At 42.8% G+C, this 20379-nt stretch overlaps 1 protein-coding gene across 3 annotated transcripts; it reads right to left on the bottom strand.

Moving 5' to 3' along the window:
• Window positions 1–467: 467 nt before the first annotated feature.
• On the bottom strand, window positions 468–18015 carry WDR86 (WD repeat domain 86). 3 transcript variants are annotated; one of them, XM_063303348.1, is made up of 7 exons: window positions 17709–18015; window positions 16319–16460; window positions 12126–12371; window positions 11933–12041; window positions 7450–7585; window positions 2675–2778; window positions 468–728 (listed from the first exon to the last, which is right to left on the bottom strand). In XM_063303348.1, the coding sequence occupies exons 1-7, from the start codon at window positions 17869–17871 to the stop codon at window positions 510–512; spliced, it is 1119 nt and encodes a 372-aa protein (XP_063159418.1). In that variant the 5' UTR covers window positions 17872–18015; the 3' UTR covers window positions 468–509. The 3 variants fall into 3 exon arrangements, with proteins under 3 accessions (XP_063159418.1, XP_063159416.1, XP_063159419.1); XM_063303346.1 differs by having other exon boundaries at window positions 11933–12371; XM_063303349.1 differs by having other exon boundaries at window positions 544–703; window positions 11933–12371.
• Window positions 18016–20379: the final 2364 nt, after the last annotated feature.

Below are 20379 nucleotides of genomic sequence, written 5' to 3' on the forward strand. Positions count from 1 at the left end.
ATATTTTGCCCCCCCAGATTGGAGGAGATGTTCTGTTGCCATATACACTTGTTCCTCAAAACACTGCTTTCTCTGCCCCTTTCTCAGCATTGGTTGTTTGGAATTCTGCCCATGCTCAGACATCAGTGTGAACAATGTCTGGGGACCGTCCTACGATCAACCAATCAAGAAGGGGCATCACAGTTGAGCAGACCAGCAATACTGCCTCCCCTTGTAACAATGGAGATGTATTTGATTCAAGAATGTGAACAAGCATTGTCACAGCTCGTTCCCCACTGGCATCAAGATAGTAGTTTTAGCTGAATCTGGGGGTCTTACCGAACACCTGTTAACTCTTCATGTGAAACACAACCCCCAGCAGGTGCTTGGGAGTGCCAGCCAGGCACAAGGCAAAATGAGGTTTGGTAAGGCTGAGCTCCAGATAGGTCTAGCCTGTAGCTGGGCAGCAGATCATGAATTGTCTGGCCTGCCTTCCACTGTCCCCAGAAGTCACCCATCACCTCAAACCTTCACTCAAGTTCCACCGCTTCCAGTTGTCCTCCATTTTCCTGGTGAAGCACGCAGCCCACTTTGTTGTTGAAAAGACGAGGCAGGCTTCCCCTGTGGAAATGTCTGCCCTGGATAGACCGCTCCTTCAAACGACGCCTGTTCCGTTTACAAATCTGCCGTATGTCCCAGATCCTCAGCGTGCCATCGTGGGAAGCTGTGTACAATAATTCATTGTGAATCTGGAACAACAGGGCCATACTTAGACTGCAGCGGATGGCTTAGCATCGACAGTCACCACGCGAGACAGATGCAAAGACAGAGGGGTTTTTTTGCTTTGGCGTATTTACAGAGCGAGGGGGGCCAGATAACAAATGCTGGTTGTTCCAATCTGGATTTATACATAGAACTCGAGAAAATTGCCAGATCAAGTCCAAAGTGACCCAACACCCATTTCCGTGCAAAAAAAGAAACTAACATTAGAAAGGTATGTGTGCTAGAATCCCCTTAGCACTTTTTTTTTAATGTGTAGGAGGTGTTTAACAAAGTCAAAAATAAAATCGGGGGAAGAATTTAGAAATACTACTTCCCCCACATGCAGTGTTAAATGGAACGAGCCAGACAAGCTACTGCCACAAGCTTATTCCAATATGCAGACCCTGTTTGAGTTCCAACACTGGTAAGTGTTCCGGGGGTCAAGCTGAACGCAGTTAAATTCTGCAGCCACCCTGAACCTCAGCTGAAGGTTGAATTCAAGGCAAGAATTCCAGGACTCAGTGGAAAAGAAATGGCTACAGAATAAAAAAGAATTCTACATTTTCACAAACTGAAGATCTAAGTATTATCAGGGTTGGGTGTGCTTTTTTTTTTTTTTTTCAAATTATTCCCCCCCATTGCAACCAGCCTCCTGTAAACACCGTCCCTTAAAGATGAGCTGATCCTTGCAACCCATCTTCCCAAATGCATGATATACAAACGTATCGTAGTCACAACTGCATTATTCTGTATTATTCTATATTTTACCACCAGTAGGAACAGAGCTCAAACACCTGTTTTGCTTACAGAGGGCTGGCTGATGAGATGCTTACCACGTCTTGTGGGGAAGTAGGAACTCTGTTCCTACAGAGCTGAGGACCAGCTTGGTTTACCATAGCTGGGTTGCAGAAATCCAGACAACCACTAGATGGTAGCAAAGAGATAATACTCTTTGTATCTCTTTGCTATCATCTAGAAGTCGTTCGGACATCTGCAGCCCAGATATGGTATACAAACAAACTTGGCCAGTGATTCCATTTGGAGTAAAAGCCTTTACTTTAAACTTTGTAATTGAGATTCATGGCAAAGTCATTCAACCCATGGATTGGGAAGCAACTAAACAGAGATGGACTGACTTCCCACTAGGTCAGTTTCTTATTCTTGACCCACAACCAAATGTTTGACTGGTTGCTGCAACAATGAGGATCCCGCAGGGGATGGGACATAAAATTTTGGAAGGAGGCATGGAGGGAACTGATTACATTTAGCCTTAGGGGCAGATGATGAAGAAGGGATACTATAACACCCTTCAAGTCTTGAAAGATCTCACACAGAAGAAAGTCAAAGTCTATTCTTGATCACCCTAGAGTGCAGGCATGGTGCAATAGTTCTAAGGTACAGGAGGACAGATTCTTGTTCAATATTAGGAAATCTTCCTGTGGATAAGAACAATTTGAGAGTGAAAAATATTATCTATGGAGACAGTGGTCTCCCTTTCAGCAGATATCTTCAAGCAGAACATGGGAGACCTTTGTTTGGCCTGTGTTAGATTCCTGTTCCAAAGAGGGAGTTGGACTCAAAACACCTATACAGCCTCTTCCAACTCTATTGTTTTTGTACATGAGGAAGGGGTTAGATTCTAAAGGCCTAAACAGCCTCTTTCAACTCTGTGATTTTGTACCACCCCACATCAATGGGTGCCATGTTTCTTCTAAAGGCAGCTAAGCAAGTAGCTTGAACCAGGGCTCCTGAGATCTGCACATGTATAGGAAAGGAAACACAATTTTTCATTCTGAACCATTTTTGATGGGAGGGCCATCTTCTACAAACCTTATGAATACTTATGACAGAAGTTGCATCAACCCATCCATGTCCCACATAGCGAAATGCTTCCCTACAGTAAATCAGGAAATTTGAAATGCTGGCAGCTCACCTGGATGCAGTTAATAACCAACTTATGACCTCGAAACACTCTTTGTAGAATGCCAGTCTTTGTATTAAATGCTCGAGCACAGGCATCACCACTTCCAGTAAACACTGTTGAGAAAAATAAGGTTGGGAGACTTTTTCAGATTCTCTTACATTATGCATTTCTTAAAATATTTGTATCCCATTACTTTGATCCCAAAGGATCAGCCTAATAAAGGTAAAATGGAAAATAAACAAGGAGAACAATGTTGTAGGTACTTTGAGTCATGTACAGCTCTACCAAAGATCAAGATTAGGGACAAAAGAATAAAATACTGAGAAGCAAATGAGCTGGTCTAATAAGTGGCGAACAAAGCAAGTGAAACATTATGTCTTTTAGATTACCTTAACTGAAATCTTTATTGAGAATAGGGCAGAATATAACTCCTATAAACCTTATATATTAGAATATGTAGAGATCTTTTGGCATTGAAGTAATCCTCTGAAATAGGCTAGGAAAGACACTTTTTGCAGGTATCTGTGGAATTCATGAGAAGGGAATTCTGGAGCCATTTTTTGTTAATGAGTTCTGTGTTCATTTTAGTTGATTATAATCCTTCATAAAGCATACTGTTGGCTGACTATATTTTTACTCGTAGAAGTTGCAGTGCCTATTGCAAATGTAGTTGCTTTTTTGCAGACAACCATACTTAGCTATACTGATTTACAATACTATGAACTGAAAATATAATCAAAGAAGTTGCCATCAGTTATAATTACAGTAACTCAATGTAATGTGCACAACTAATTCACCGTATCTGATTGTGCTGGAATTAGTATTTAAAGTGACTTGTTGTTTTGTTGCTAATGTGAAAAGTCCAATAATGATGGTGTTAAATGTCTAGTAAATCCAATATACTTTAATAAGAAGAAAACAGAAATTAGTACTTTTTGTCAGTCATTCTGTTGATTTCCTTTATATAAATAAAGTGATGGATGGAGGCAAAGCAAAAGTGTATTCATGACAAACCAAAACCACTCATTCAGTGAAGCTAATTTAACTGCAGATCTATTTGGAACATCAAGTTATCCTTGTAATGTTTTACTAATAGCACCTCATTCACAATATTGTGGGGATTATTTTATCAGATGAATTTTGTGGTCTAATTTTTGCTATTTATTGATAAGGAATTAACTATTAAAGGAATTTTAATGAATAAAAAACAAATTTCAGTCAAGTATTTATCCGCTGCACTACTCAAGGTTTCCCTCCCTCCCCCCCCCAAAAAAAATTTATGTACGGGCAAATTAAAAGTTATAATTTAAGAAACAAGTTGTAAAATAGATTGAAAAATAAAGATTGCATCTATTCATTTAGTTCCTTTCCCTATCACTTGGACTCTTAGGGCAACTGGGTGTATCATAATGAATCATATTCACCAATCCAGTCTGGCATTTCCTGATTACAAAGTTAATTGTTTGAATAATAGAGAGAGTCATTTTCTTAACAGAATGTCTTCCAAAAAGGGCATTTTTGCATGGAATGTGATAGCTATTCTTCTTCATTCCATCTGCATGGAGTATTGTCAACTTTGAAAAGATAGCCTACTACCCAAAATTAGTCCAGGTTTGTTTGACAAATATATCAGAGCAGCTGTTACCCTTAAAAGCCAGGCATCCCAAAAGCCAAAACCAAGTTAAAGACGTACAAGATTGTAAACAACATTTTACAGCTACCATACTGTTCCAACACCTTGAATTTATTTCCATCTTCTAATCTGGGTGGGGTTACTGAGTCATCCTTTATAAATCCCTCCAAGGCCATTTATATACAGCTGTAATGGAGCCACTCAAAGTTTGGCCTGTGTTTTTGTTTCTTTCACTAAGCAGATGGCTAAAGATAAGTTTTCATTTTAAGACGTACTTCATCAGTGTCTGTGTGTATGCATGCCCAGGTAAAGCTTTAAGGTACATAGTGCATTCTCATAAACCCTAGTTTTGAGTAGGGTTAGATAGATCTACAAAGCTCTAAATTGCAAGCTTGAAGAACTGAATTCTTGCCATTTTTTGGCCCTGGTCCCACAGCATATTGAATTGGGTTAATGAGAGATTGATGTATTGTGAGAACACTAAAAGGGGTATTAATCCATCAAACTAGCTTGAGCGGTTAGATTTCCCCCCCAAAAGATCCACTCTTCCATTGGGTTAAACCAGTGTTTTTCAAAAATGGCAACTTTAAGATCTATGGACTTCAACTTCCAGAATTCTCCAGCCAGCTGAAGTCCACACATCTTAAATTTGCCAAGGCTGAAAAACACCGGGTTTAACTAACTCTACTTAGGCATGTTGTGAAAACATCAAATCTGGTCAACTGTTTCTCCCATGACCATGAAAAATTGCTCCACAGAAAGTGCAGTTGAAAACTCTGGCCAATGAGAAAGGAGGTAGACATGGAAGGATATCTTGAGAGGCACCTCCTTGGAGAAGATGAGTCGGGATTCTCTATTCCCCAAATGGCAAATTTTGATCTCATTAGTGTGACGTTATACTCCCCAGGCCACTGAGAAGATGTGACTGGGCTAATGGCTGAATGTGTTGTGCAAATAGGGACACTGATGGGGAAGCAGGGGCCGTATCCAAGTGTAAACTACTTGTAACTTACTCATGAGGAAGACCTCTATCTCTCCACTTAAAAGCTCTATTTGCATGTATTTACAGATGACATTTAACTCTACCTTATAGTCCTATGCATGTAGTTAAAAAGAATGATTAAAATAAGCCAAGGATTAGAGCAGTATTTCTCAACCTTGGGAACTTTAAGGTGTGTGGACTTCAACTCCCAGAATTCTGGAATTCTGGGAGTTGAAGTCCCCACATCTTAAAGTTCCCAAGGTTGAGAAACATTGGATTGGAGAATCCAGTAGAGTTTCCTGGGTGGTCCTCAAACATTAATCGCTATACTTTCAACTACATGTGCTGGCCACAAAGAGCATACAGGGCAGACCAAATATCAGTCAGGTTAGATGGCCTGTAGTATTGCTATATATCTACAATATAAGTGGGTTGCTGGTGTCAACACAGCCTGAAAGGCTATAAAATCAGGCATACAAAAAGACATACAAAGGATTAAAAAGTCCTTTCCCTCTTCTCACTCAGAAAGCAAGAAAACAGCCCAGCTTCGCCAACTGCTGGGATGATTTTGTACCATCTGGAAGCATTTATTTCTTAAGTGCACAAGACTTGGTCTGCCGTTCAAGAAAGGGAGAGAGTGACTCTCTATCCTGCCTTCTACCAAGGGCAAGTGTAGAAGGCAAGCAAAAAAGCCTTAATTCCAACATCTCTGCAAATTTATCCAGGAACTGCCAGAAAATACCCTTAATCTTCCCATGAGGAAGGGAGGGAATATACTGCAATGTACATGACTATGTAGCTAACCAGGCTTTGAGATAGTGGTTGCTCTTCAAGAACATCGGAGCAGGGGTGGACTTTCAGTGTGGTGTAGTGGTGGAGATGCAGGACTAGGAGTGGGGAGATCCAGGTTTAATCCCACACTCTATTATGGGAGCTCTCTGGGTGACTTTGGGCCAAGCCCACAAGACAGTGTGGTGTAGTGGTGAAGATGCTGAACCAGGAGTGGGGAGATCTGGGTTCTGTTCCCCTTGTAGAAAGCCAAGGAGATAATCTTGGAGAAGCAACATGACAGTTGAAAAAACAAAACCATGCTTTAAGCCCAAGACACAGACAAAGCATGATGAAGAGGATAATACTCTTCCCTAATTCACTGGAGTATAAGAAGGAGGGAAGGGAAAACTCAGTCAGGCTTTCAAGATTCTATTACTATCACCTACATCCATAAAGTATACAGGTAGTCCTCAAGGCCATTTAACAACCATTTGACGTTACAACAGCACTGAAAAATGTGACTTACGACCAGTCCTTGCACTTACGACTCTTGCAGCGTCCCCACGGTCACATGATCAAAATTCAGGCACTTGGCAACCAGCATGTATTTACAATAGTTGCGGCATCCCAGGGTCATGGGATTGCCATTTGCAACCTTCTCAGCTGGCTCCCGACATGCAAAATCAATGGGGAACCACATGATTCACTTAATGACCGCAGCAGAAAAGGTCATAAAATCGGGTGTGACTCACTTAATGACCACATTGCTTAGCAACAGAAGTTCTGGTTCCAATTGTGGTTGTAAGTCAGGGATTACCTGTAGTCTTAGCTAGGCTTGCAGAGTCTGTTTCCTGATCTGGTCTACCTCAAAAGGCTGACACCCCCCTCAGCCACAGAAACTCCCTGGGTGTGATGAAATGTAAACCTGGCCCTGGGAATAGATGAACAAAAGATCAGAGGAGGAGAAGCTTCAGAAAAGATTGCTCAAAATCTCAAGGTGTGAGAACCTCAAAATGATCCTGCCTTCATTTTGCTTGGTATAAGATGTAGTAGAGAGAAACTCTGACAGATTTTCAAGTTTCTGTTATTATACCCTACGACAATAAAAAGCATTCCTGAAACTCCTGCTGTTCCCGTTTCCTGACGTTACCTACATCAAAGGGCTGACACTGGGGGACTCTGGGCCAGTCACTCTCCATTAGCCCCAGAAACAGTGTGGTGTGACGGTGAAGGTACTGAACCAGGTGGGGGAGCCCAGGGTTCTAGCTCTTCTCTCTCAAGCCAACCTATCTCAGAGGGTCGTTGTTGTGCCTTTCAAAATATAAATCCAACACACAAACAAATACGTAAAAAGGAAGCAGGATAAGAAAAGAGATGATTGAGTCGGTTGGAACTTACATATTCCAGCGTGATATTTCAAAGTGCTGACACTGTGTTTATGAGCCTTGTAGGTCCGTATCCGCTCCCCAGTGTCGGCCAACCAGCATTTTACCGTCTTGTCCGTGCTACCTGAATACAAGCATCGATTCACAAGCTAGGAGAGGGAGAGAGAAGAAAAGAAAGAGCAGAAGGTCCATGAAGAAGGATCACTGGAAATCAGTTACCTTCCACCTGATTTTCCTCTTCACAAACAGAAGGAGGTACCAGCAGCAGTGGCAATGTAGACCTCTGATGTTGCATTCTGCATGGAACCAAGTCTCCCAGTGGCCTTCAAAAGGCTCTAAGAGGTCAAAAATCAACCAGAAGAGATGTTTGCTCACTGCTCATATAAGAAGAAGCAAGTCCTGAGACCCACGGACCTATTGGCCCAACAGTGCATTTTATTAATTGCTGTTGATTAAAGCGACAATGTACAATTCAGGGGGGGACAATAGACGTCAGCTGAAAAGTTCCTCAATTCATGTCCCATCCCAGCTATGAACTCTGTACACAGACTTCACACTCCCTCTTAGTTTTATCAGCAAAAGATTTATTTATTTGTTTTCTATCCCACCTTTATTATTTTTATTAATAACTCAAGATTCCTAAGTATGTGCATATTCCTTCTTTCTGTCATAGAATTCAAATCACCCTTGGCTAGCTTCAGCAAGTGCTCTGCATTATGTGCCATCAAAGACAAGGAACAATCGTTCAGAAGCTAAGAAGAATTGGGATAGGGCAAACTTCACTACTTTTTAGGTTCTCCCAGTCAGTTTTCTGTAGCAATTTATGTGAATTGTTTGGAACATTTTAAAATGCTCCATCAAATGCCTATTGATTATTATTATTACAATGGTCATCATTACTATTGCCTGTTATTACTGAAACGTACAATTTGGGAAGTTACGAAGACCTGCTGTATGATGATGAATAAGAGATCAAGGCAGTCTCAGCATTGAACACATGTGAGGGCTGAGTGACCTTAAACATATTAGAGAAGCCCTCCTGAATCAGTCCAACAGTCTTCTGCTTTTTTTTTTTAATCCGTTCAATCGTGTCTGATTCTCAAAGACTGCCTGGACAAATCCCTGCCGTTTTCTTGGCAAGGTTTTTCCGAAGTGGTTTGCCATTGCCTGCTTCCTAGGGCTGAGAGAGAGTGACTGGCCCAAGAGAGCCAGTTTGGTCTAGTGGTTAAGGCGCTGGGCTAGAAACCAGGAGTCTGTGAGTTCTAGTCCCGCCTCGGGCATGAAAGCCGGCTGGGTGACCTTGGGCCAGTCCCTCTCTCTCAGCCCAAGAGCCAATCAGGCGTGGTAGGAGAGTTCTAGTCCCGCCTCAGGCATGAAAGCCAGCTGGGTGACCTTGGGCCTGTCACTCTCTCTCGGCCCAAGAGCCAATCAGGCGTGGTATGAGAGTTCTAGTCCCGCCTCAGGCATGAAAGCCAGCTGGGTAACCTTGGGCCAGTCCCTCTCTCTCAGCCCAACCCACCTCACGGGGTTGTTGTGGGGAAAATAGGAGGAGGAAGGAGTATTAGGTATGTTAGCCACCTTGAGGTATTTATAAAAATAATACAGGCGGGATAGAAAATAAATTAATAAATAATAATAAAAAGATCACCCAGCTGGCTTTGTGCCTAAGGCAGGACTAGAACTCATGGTCTCCCAGTTTCTAACCTGATGCCTTAACCACTACACCAGACTGGCTCTCTTGTCTTCTACTAGTGAGTCTCAAAAACACTGGTATATTTAGTCCTCTGAAAAAGGAGATGAAAAGGATCTCCAGTGGTTGCACTTCTAATATTAAATGTTCTGGATTAAGGACAGATATTTCTGGCTGGACTGAAGAAAGCAATTAAGTTCAAACTAAGAAGTGAGCAAGCTCATCTACAGGTATTTACTTAATAACATTCAAAGTAAAAGCATAGACTCAGTTATAAAACTTGAGGAAGTTACATATCCTATCACCAAGATGTATGTTCTTAGTTTACCCTACCAATGTTTGTGTGTTGAATTTTTTTTCTCTACAGCAAGCTGGCATGGATAAATACTTGGTTAATATTCTCATTCACAAAGCTTCAATTTGTTGCAAATCCATCACTCCCATCTTGAAGGAATGAATGCTTCCAGAAGTGATCCATTATTTTAAATTTAAAAAAATGTTCATGCAATCTCCCACAACATTCATTTGGCTAATGGAATGGAAAAACAACACAGCCTCAGGCTTAAGGTATCCTATATCACCAGACACATACCAAGTATCTTACAGGAAAACCTATGCAAGATCTTTGCTATGTTTATGTCAAAATAAAATAAAGCGGTCAATCATGAAAAAACATACTTTAAATTTTTTTTCATTAGAAAGATGTGCCTTTCATCAACAAAAGCAAGGATTAATTTTCTATGATTTGGAAGGGGCAGAAAGAATCATTGTAAGGGGAAGAATCCTTTTAACAACAGTTTTTCCAAACATATTCAGCTTTAACAATAACTGTTGTAAAGCATGGCTGGAAAGACACAATTCCAAATTATAATCTGAAGATGCCGAATGGCTCAGCATGGTTTCCTTGGCTGGCTTTGAAAAAGATTTTGTTTGCGCTGGCTAATTTTCCCACAGGGCATCTGTTAGAGAATGTCACAGATCATAGAAAACAAAGAGAACAATTGGGTTGAGTGCTTGTTCACAGGTCTTAATAAAAGATAGAAATATTCCTGGAGAAAAACAAATGCCAATATTTTTGCAGGTACCTCAAAAAAATCTGGAACATCACAGATTCTCAGAAGAATGCTTCCTTCACAGCCAGCAGCAGAAAACAATTCTCTTTACAGGTAGTCCTTGCTTAATGACCACAATTGGGACCAGAATTTCAATTGCTAAGTGAAGTGGTCATTAAGTGAATCTGACCTGATTTTATGACCTTTTTGCAGTGGTTGTTAAGTGAATCACACTGTTCCCCATTGATTTTGCTTGCCAGAAGCCAGCTGGGAAGGTTGAAAATGGCGATCACGTGACCCCAGGATGCTGCAATGGTCAAAAATGTGAACTGGTTGCCAAGTGCCCAAATTGTGATCATCTGACCACACGGATGCTGCAACAGTCATAAGTGTGAGGACCGGTCGCAAGTAGGTTTTTTCAGCACTGTCTTAACTCCGAACCATCAATAAACAAATGGCTGTTAAGCGAGGACTACCTGTACCTTGCAGTAATCAATTGCTCCAATAATTATATTTTTGTTTTCCCCAAATCTATCCCTACTTCTATGGGCAGCAATCCAGCAAACTTTCATTTCTACATATGGAACCAACAAGTTAATCACCACTAATTGGATGAGCTGCTTCTTTGCATAATCCTGTAGGTGGCTGTTCAGATGTAAATCCAGCTGAACTCATGTGACTCATTTGCATCCTATGATTGGAACCTGAATCTTTGAAACAGGCACTAGGCAGTGGCACAAACGTTTGGGCGTTTGCGTTTTTTTCATGCTGTCAGTTTTTCTTTCCGTAGCAAGAGAGCCTCAACCAAGTTAGGGCCATTGTCCAAAGCAGCTTCTTAATCAGCAAATATTGAGCTGTATTTAAAATTGGGGAAGGGGGGAATAGGGAGCATTTCAGATTTTAGGCACCATCTTCTCTTCTGCAGTAATAGTTCCTGAGAGATAGGGAAGGTGAGTTGATTCTTATCTTTCCTTAAGAAGAAAATCTTTGATACCTCCTTATCATCAATGAAGATACTGAAGCGGTGGGTAGCTTCCGCCTTTTAGGATCAACCACCAACAATAAAGGAACAAGCAGTCAAGAAATATGCCCCAGGCTAGCACCTGGTAGAGCAGCCATGAAGGCCTTGGAAAAGATATTCGGAGACCGTGATGCGCCTATAGCTGCAAAGATCAGAACCATGCAAGCCGTGGTCTTCCCTGTGACACTCTATGGAAGGGAAAGGTGGACTTTGAAGAAGCAGGAGAGGAAGAGCACTGATGCCTTTGAACTTGGAGAAGGCTCCTGGACAGCCAAGGAAACAAACGAACGGATTATAGAACAAATCAGCCTAGAGTTCTTACTCAAGATACAAATGGCCAGGCTCAAATAATCCCACTTTGGACACATTTTGCAAAGACCCAGCTCTCTGGAAAGGGCTCTAATGCTGGGAAAGGTGGAAAAAAGAGAAGGGGATGACCAACAGCAAGGTGGATAATTCATTTACTGTGGCAATGAAAGACCAGGTTAGAAGCCTGAAAGGCCAAGTTAGGGACAGATTGTCATGGAGAAAATCTATCTGTGAGGTTGCTAAGAGCCAACAACGACTTGATGGCACATAATCGATCGGTCAAACTCTGCACGCCCAGCACTCCTGTTGTTCCTTCTTCAAATCAGCTTCCTCTCCTGGGCCCCCTCCCCTGCAAGAAATGCCAGATGCATAAATGCTGCAAGCTTCAGTACCAGCATTGGAAGAAATGCCACCAGCCCCTTACCTCTAGGCAAATGATAGATCCTTGATGCTCCTTGAACACTCTCAGCTGCTCCCCGGTCACAATGTTCCAGGTCCGAATGGTGTAATCAGTGCTTCCCGAAAAGAGCTCCCTGTTTGGAGCATCAAGTATAAGGCATAAGACAGCCCCAGTGTGACCCAGCAGGGTCTGGTGACAGCGCCCACTGGACACCCACCAGACCTTGACAGTGCAGTCCGTGCTTCCCGTCACCAGGAAGTCCCGGCTCAGCTCGTCCACCTCTTCCACCTCCTCCTCCACCTCCTCCTCTTCAAGGACATCCTTGGAAGAGTAGAGTGCCAGCGTCAGGACGCAGTTCCGATGCCCCCGAAACTCCTGGATCGGCTTTTCCTTATCCACGCTCCAGCAACGTGCAGTCCTGTCGTAGGAACCACTGAAGAGGTAATCCTTGAAGACGAGGATCCTGTTGGGAGAAAACAGCCATTGACAAACCTTGTCCTCCTGGCTTAACAAAGTAACTTGGAAACAGGACGTTCCATTTTTGTAGGAAGCTCGTTTTGGAGATTAAGCTTCTCCATTACTACTTATTCGAATGTTCCCATTGCCAAGAACTCCGAGTCTGCAGGCTTTCCCTACCTTGTGCAACCTTCTGCAGGACCTGTTGACAGTGGATTCTGATGAATGACCATTCAAGTAAGTATGTTCAGGCCTGCAGCTTTAGGCATCTCTGTAGTTTTGCCTCTCTGGATTTTTAATGGATTGTGGGATGCAGAACTAAACACACTACTCCCCAAGAACACAGTTCTTTCATATTTCCAAAATTAATTGGAACGGGAACAAAATACACCCGTCCCAAATTCTCCAAACTACCATCAGTGGTTGTAGGCAGGCAATGTTTTCTCAGGTGATTGTCTACTGGGAACTGATTTCTGAACAAACCTTTGGGAGTCAATCAGAGCATTTGACAATTTCAGAGCAACTTTCATTAAGATTATGTGTCACAACACCTTTCCAAACCATGCTAGCAAATACAAGATGGAACAAGAATTTTATTAAATACCTGAGGAATAACCATATTAATTGGGCTTACTTAATTTAATATATTCTGTGTTCAATTTAAATTAAAGCATATTTAGCTTTTGTCCCAGCACCAACTCCTTCTTTGTTCTGCCCTCCAGCCAATTTTTCATGGTCCCAAAATGACACCCAAGGACAAATTGTACCCTTCAGCCTGAAAATAATACAGGTAGTCCTCACTTAATGACCATTTGTTTAGCAAAGGTTTGGACTTACAACAGTGCTAAAACCCAACTTACAGTGGTTCTCACACTTACAGCCATTGTCGCATCCCCGGTCACATGATCATGATTCAGGCACTTGGCAACCATTTCACATTTATGACCATTGCAGTGTCCCACAGTCATGTGATCGCCATTTTAGAGCTTCCCAGTTGGCTTCCAGCAATCAAAATCAATGGGGAATTGTGTGATTCCCTTAATGACCACATGGTTTGCTTAATGACCATGTGATTCGCTTAACAGCCACCTCAAAAATGGTCGTAAAAATTGGGTCAGATTTGCTTAACAATTGCATTACTTAGCGACCAAAATTCCAGTCCCTATTGTGGACATTAAGCGAGGACTACCTGTAGACGTGCTCCCCTGATGGAGCATTCCACATGACCAGTCTCAGGAAGGCTATGATAGCTCCAAGGTGAGTCTACAAATAATCGTAACACAGCAGCGATCTTCTCTATCCAGTCAAAGCTGCCAATTGATCAAGGAAGTTGATTTGGAAAAAATACTTTTGCAGGGATCTCCAAAAAAGAAGCACGTACTGCTTGCACAAAGGGTGCCCATTTAATATAATAAAACAAGGACTGGCTTGAAGCAGTAGAGCGAGCCCATACAGAGGTTACCTTGTAGAGCATACAGGGAATGTAGATTGTTTTTTAGACCTTGGCTGTGGATTTTGTTAACCAGTTTATATTGGTTTTATGTGTTTTAATGTGTTTTATTATTTATTGGGGGGGTAGTTTTTTAATTGTTGTAGGCCAGCCAGAATCATGCAGCTGAAACGGGTGGCTATACAAATCAAACTGACTGACAGATAGGTAGGTAGGTAGGTAGGTAGATAGTTGGTTATGACCTGGCATGGGGCCAGGCTACCTGAGGGACCGTCTCATCCCCACAACATCGACCCGCCCCACCCGGTCAGGCAGAGAGGGCATGTTGCGGACCCCGTCTGCAAGAGAATTCCACCTGGCGGGGTCCAGGAGGCGGGTCTTCTCTGCAGTGGCCCCTGCCCTTTGGAACATCTTGCCCCCAGAGGTGAGGCAGGTGCCTTCACTTCCGACCTTCAGGAGGGCCCTGAAAACCTGGTTCTGCCGTCTCGCATGAGGCGGGCAGGTGGGCAACCGTTCATTGGGTTGGTTCATGCCTTAGACCCCCTCCCACCTGATCAGAATTTTTAACCTCTTGGATTTTATACTTATTTATATTGTATTTTATATGTGTAAATTGTTTTTATAAGATCTTGGTTGTTTATTATTGTAGTCTTAATTTTGTTGTAAACCGCCCAGAGTCCCTCTTTTGGGGGAGATGGGCGGTAGCAAAATTTGAATAATAGATCGATCGATCGATCTATCGAGCAAGCAAGCAAGCAAGCAAGTTTCTCCAGGGGTAGTCAACAATAAAGTAGAATTTAGGATTCTAAATCAGTAAAATTAGCAGCAGCTTTACTGTTTTACTACCAGGAAGCATGTTTAACACAATGATTTTTTAAGAATCTCTTTATCAGGTGCATCTGTTACCAACTGAGATGTTTTTCCCCCCTAAAGTGGAACTTAATTCCCAGCAATGGGTTCTGTTCAATTCCCCTTTCCTTTTCTCCTTATCTTTTGTCCACAGACTGAAGCTGTGTCAGTGCTGTTGCTAATATAACTCACAACTCAGTCCAAAGCATATGGAGCAGGAACTGAGGCAACCCACTGGTGCCTTGTGCCATGGGGAGAACTGCCAGTTTTTCAAAAGAAAAATAAATGAGAGAAGAAGTATTGTAAATTAGTCCAGCGTGACGCATGTCAGAGCTAAGCACCCAAATTTCACCTTTATATTAGTATAAGTTAGTAATAGTATGAGTTCTAGTCCCGCCTTAGGCATGAAAGCCAGCTGGGTGACCTTGGGCCAGTCCCACTCTCTCAACCCAAGAGCCAATCAGGTGTGGTAGGAGAGTTCTAGTCCCGCCTTAGGCATGAAAGCCGGCTGGGTGACCTTGGGCCAGTCCCACTCTCTCAACCCAAGAGCCAATCAGGTGTGGTAGGAGAGTTCTAGTCCCGCCTTGGGCATGAAAGCCAGCTGGGTGACCTTGGGCCAGTCCCACTCTCTCAACCCAAGAGCCAATCAGGTGTGGTAGGAGAGTTCTAGTCCCGCCTTAGGCATGAAAGCCGGCTGGGTGACCTTGGGCCAGTCCCACTCTCTCAACCCAAGAGCCAATCAGGTGTGGTAGGAGAGTTCTAGTCCCGCCTCGGGCATGAAAGCCGGCTGGGTGACCTTGGGCCAGTCCCTCTCTCTCAGCCCAAGAGCCAATCAGGCATGGTAGGAGAGTTCTAGTCCCGCCTGAGGCCTGAAAGCCAGCTGGGGGACCTTGGGCCAGTCCCTCTCTCTCAGCCCAATCCACATCACAGGGTTGTTGTTGTGGGGAAAACAGGAGGAGGGAGTACTAGGTATGTTCCCCGCCTTGAGTGATTTATAAAAATAATAAAGTCAGGATAAAAAAAATCTAAAAAAAAAATCTGAACTGGCAGACTGATCAGAGAAGGGACTCGTGGTGGACAGTTCAATGAAAAGATCAGCCCAGTCTGCAATTGCTGTAAAACCAAAAACTGAGGAATGCTGGCTGAGGAATTCTGGGAGTTGAAGTCCACACATCTTAAAGTTGCTGAGTTTGAAAAACACTGCTTATATTAACCCTTCCTACATTCCAGCGCTAGTAATTTAATTCCACAGATTTTTAAAAACCAGCGGCTAGGGAGTAATAGTGGAAGAAAATGATCACTTCTCTAGTCCTGCACAAAATGTCTCAAATTCAAGCCAGTTGTTTTAAGGACAAGAGAACTGTTTGGGGTGCGAAGTGGGCTGCACCAATCATTTTAGGGACCTTCTGAGCTCAGCAAGAATGGTTGAATTAGCTTCTTTCACTTTCAGAACAAACTGTTAGGCCCTCCGAATCTAATATGAGCTGAATTCAGAATGTTTTATACACCACTTTTGGTGAACTTCCTGCTTGGGCACTGGGGGACAGAAACCAGGCAGGGGCTTGGCCTGATCCAGATGTTACTTCTTACACTCTTATGATGGAGGAGAGAGAGGGCAAATCTAGAAAACTGAAAATAACAACCTTAATATGTACCTGTTCACAATAGATGTGTGTCCTCGATAAATAGCAAGGCATTTCCCGGTCATCACATCCCACTTTCTGATAGTGTGATCCGCACTGCAGGTGAAAGCAACTTCATTTTCTAAGTGGCAAAATGTGATGTAACTTTCATGGCCTAGAATGAACAAATAGACAGACAGACCAATCCAATCACTATCGTTTCAATGGTAGGTAGTACAGGCAGTCCTCAACTTACAACCACAGCTGGGACCGGAATTTCCATTGTAAGTCATTGCAGTTGTCAAGTCAGGTCACCATGTGACCGGACCCGATTTTACAACCGTGTTTACAGCGGTTGTTAAGCGATTCACGGGTTCAGTGAATCACTGCGGTTGTTAAGCAAGTCCAGCTTCCCCAATGGATGTTTTTTTGCGGGAAACTGGCAAAAAAGGTTGCAAATCGCAATCGCATGACCACAAGACACTGCAACCAGTCGTAAATGCAAGCCGGTTGCCAAGCGCCCAAATTGCAACCACATGACTGCAGGTGTGGTACGACAGTAATTAAGGGTGAGTACAGGTCATAAAGCACTTTTTCCAGGGCCATCGTAACTTTGAACTGTTGTTAAACAAGTGGTCATAAGTCGAGGACTACCTGTATCTGTAGGGTTAAACTGTTGGGTTTCAGGTGTTCTCTGCGCAACGTGGTAACAAACATCTGCAGGAAAACAACCAAGCACTGTAAAGTCTTTACAATATTTGAAAACTATAGAGGATTCCAAGTGCCTTCCTACAATGAAAGCAGGCTGGCCAAGGCCTGTCTCACTCCTGGGCTGAAGGTGACAGGAGGACAGAGTCATGAGACACAGCAAGGAAAAAAGAGCACATCAGTGCACATGATCAAGTGCAAGTGAACAAAAGCCTAATGCAGTCACACTGCACTGCCCAGGTGGTTTTATGATGCCATTGCTCCAGCTACATGGGCATCAATATATCTGGATAATTTGGAAGAGTTTATATCCCAGAGGTGGACGGACTTGATTATAGCAGCAACGGGTGCACGGTTGAGAAACCTGAACAGCCAGGCTGGGGACAGATTGTTCTGGAGATCGGCAAGAGTCAACACCAACTTCATGGGACATCAACCAACCAACCAGTGGAAAGACCCAGCCCCTCCCCCCCAGAACTCTACAATACTGGACAAGGTGGAACGAAAGAGAAGACAATGACCAGCAGCAATGTGGGTGGACTCAGTTACAACAGCAATGGGTACACCATTGGAGCACCTGAAGGACCAGGTTGGGGATTGATCACCCTGGAGAAAGTCGATCTATGTGGTTGCTAAGAGTTGATACTGCCGTGATGGCACATAATCAATCTGTATCCCAGAATCAAGTTAAGTGGCAAAGGGCAAATTCACCTACCTTGAAAATGGGCTTGACACTGGTTGTTGGCTGTGCTCCAGAGGCGCGCAGTGCCATCTTCGCTGCCTGTTAACAGCCACTGTCCATCTGGACTCAGGCTGATCCAGTTGATGCCTCCTTGGTGATCAGTGCAAACCTTGAGGGCTGAAGTACTGCTCCCCATTCTGCCACAAGGCAGGGCCTGGAGCAGGGAAGGTGGTCAAGTCCAGGCCATCTTAAGATCAGGAAGAGGCCTTGCAAAAACAGGTCGACTTCAGATCCAATTCAGCCATCCTTTTGGGGCAAGGAGTCAGCAAAGAACTGTTGCTGTCTGTCCCAAATAAAACATGTAACATTCAAATGATAGCTGTTCCTAAATTACTCAGGCACAAAACTGTATTTTCCTAGCCAGAAATATACATTCATCAAAGTGAGTCCATATTACGCCTTAGTCTACCATGAAGCTGACCTTGAAAAATGTCAGGAGACTTCTGCTGATTCAAAACATGACAGGGAAGATTATTGACTCAAACCTACTGAAATGCTTACATCTTTCTCAATTTTCCAAGAAAAAATGGCTTGCAGAAGGGTTTTGTTTGTTCATTTTTGCTTCGTTTTAGCATAATTCTAGTTGTTGGCTATCTTTGCTGTTCAAAATTATCTTGGACCAGGATACTGTTTCTCCCAGATGAATTGGCCATGATCTAAAATGTACAAATGAGGGCGTTCTCTGAGTTCATCTACCTTTCAAAATTAGGTGTTTGTCTACCAGGGAAAATGCTTTCCCAGATTTGGAATTTCATTCTTTGCACACACTTCTACCATCAACATGAATACCCTTGAATGTCAGGCCAAGAATATCCTATTCCAGTTTGCAGATAAATTCTGGGAGGCAAGAGGAAAACCCTCCTCTGGTGCTGGAGATCTGTAAACTACTGCCCTGCTAAATTTAAGCAAGAAAACCCACCCAGTATTGTATAATGCACTCTTATCTCAAGCCAACTTTTGAAGTAGAGGAAAAGAAGAGTAGGATTTTGATTAAAAGTTTATACAGGTAGTCCTCACTTAACGACCACAATTGGGACTGGCATTTCAGTTGCTAAGCGAAGCGGTCATTAAGCGAATCCAACCCAATTTTACGATCTTTTTGCAGCGGCTGTTAAGCAAATCACTGTGGGTGTTAAGCGAACCATGTGGTCGTTAAGCTAATCACATGGTTCCCCATTGATTTTGCTTGCCAGAAGCTGGCCAAGCTGGTCAAAAATGGCAACCACATGACCATGAGATGCTATGATAGTCATAAAATGCGAACTGGTTGCCAAGCACCCAAACTATGATCACCTAAGTGCAGGGACACTGCAACAGTTGTAAGTGTGAAGACCGGTTGTAAGTTGGTTCTTTCAGCACTGTCGTAAGTACGAACCATCACTAAACGAATAGTTTTCAAGTGAGGACTACCTGTAGTTTTATCTATAGCTTCTTTGCTATTTTTCATAAACCTTTCAACGAATAGTGGCTGTTATTACTCATAAATGTCTAAAAGAATCTTGCAATTAAAGAGAAGGTCAACAATGACTTGATGGCACATAGCAATCAATGATTTTGACTCCAGCTAACATCATTCTAGTGAAAGAAGAACTCCACAGCAAAAAACACCAAATTCTGTAAGCAGAACAGAAGTTGCAAATGTTAAGCACATCATTAATCTGCTTTAATTTATTCCGGTCCAAACATCCAGGTTTTCAAAACATTTAGAATTCTTTGGCTCAATTTCAAAAAGGACAAAGAATAATGCTACCAAGTGTACACAGGACCCACAGGTATAGAGCTACGCCAATTAGAAATGCCAACAGGAAGACAAATGCACAACACTACATTTGCAGTAAATCCCACAGCAGTGATCGCAGGTACTTGCGTCTTCAGTGGGAAAAGCTGTTCATATGCTAGATCAGTATTTCTCAACCTTGTCCCCTTTAAGATGTCTGGACTTCAACTCCCAGAATTCCCCAGCCACTTTTTGCATCGCTAATTTAGCACAAAGTGGGTACAGTCATAATTCACCTTGTTCCAGGAGGGTGGAGAAATACCAGGAAAGCGTAAGGCATAATTCATTTTAATTTATGTTATGTTGTGATCTCATACTGGAATGTAGTGCGTAATTATACCAAACGTTTGGTGTTGCATTTCATTGTTTTGTATTGCACTTAGTTACAGGCACGTGACAAATACTTTTGCTCCCTTCATCACAGTATGCTGGCTGGGGAATTCTGGGAGTTGAAGTCCAGACATCTTAAAGTTGCCAAGATTGCAAAACACTGCTCTAAAACACCCATTTTATTTCCTTCATCACAGCAGTTCAAAACCACCCACTAACAAGCCATGGCAATGTCATGAATGACATAATTGCAAAAACAATACCAATTATGTTATTTGCATCACTCGCAGGATCAGGTAATGATGCTCACAGTATCACTTACTATTCCAATTACTAGTGAGATGGGCGGGGTGCATAGTTGAATGCAATCTAGGCCAGTATGGGAAAAGGAAATAGGCAGATTTTCACCGCATGACCAGCAAAACATTGACCCTTGCCGACCACGGTTGTAATAAAATAATAGGCAAGGATGTCCATTGGAAACAGCAGTTGTATTTCCATGAACCACATTGAATGCACCCATGCAGCAGGTTAAGA

This window comes from Candoia aspera, chromosome 4 (genome assembly GCF_035149785.1).
Source record: "Candoia aspera isolate rCanAsp1 chromosome 4, rCanAsp1.hap2, whole genome shotgun sequence".
NCBI classification, from domain to species: domain Eukaryota; kingdom Metazoa; phylum Chordata; class Lepidosauria; order Squamata; family Boidae; genus Candoia; species Candoia aspera.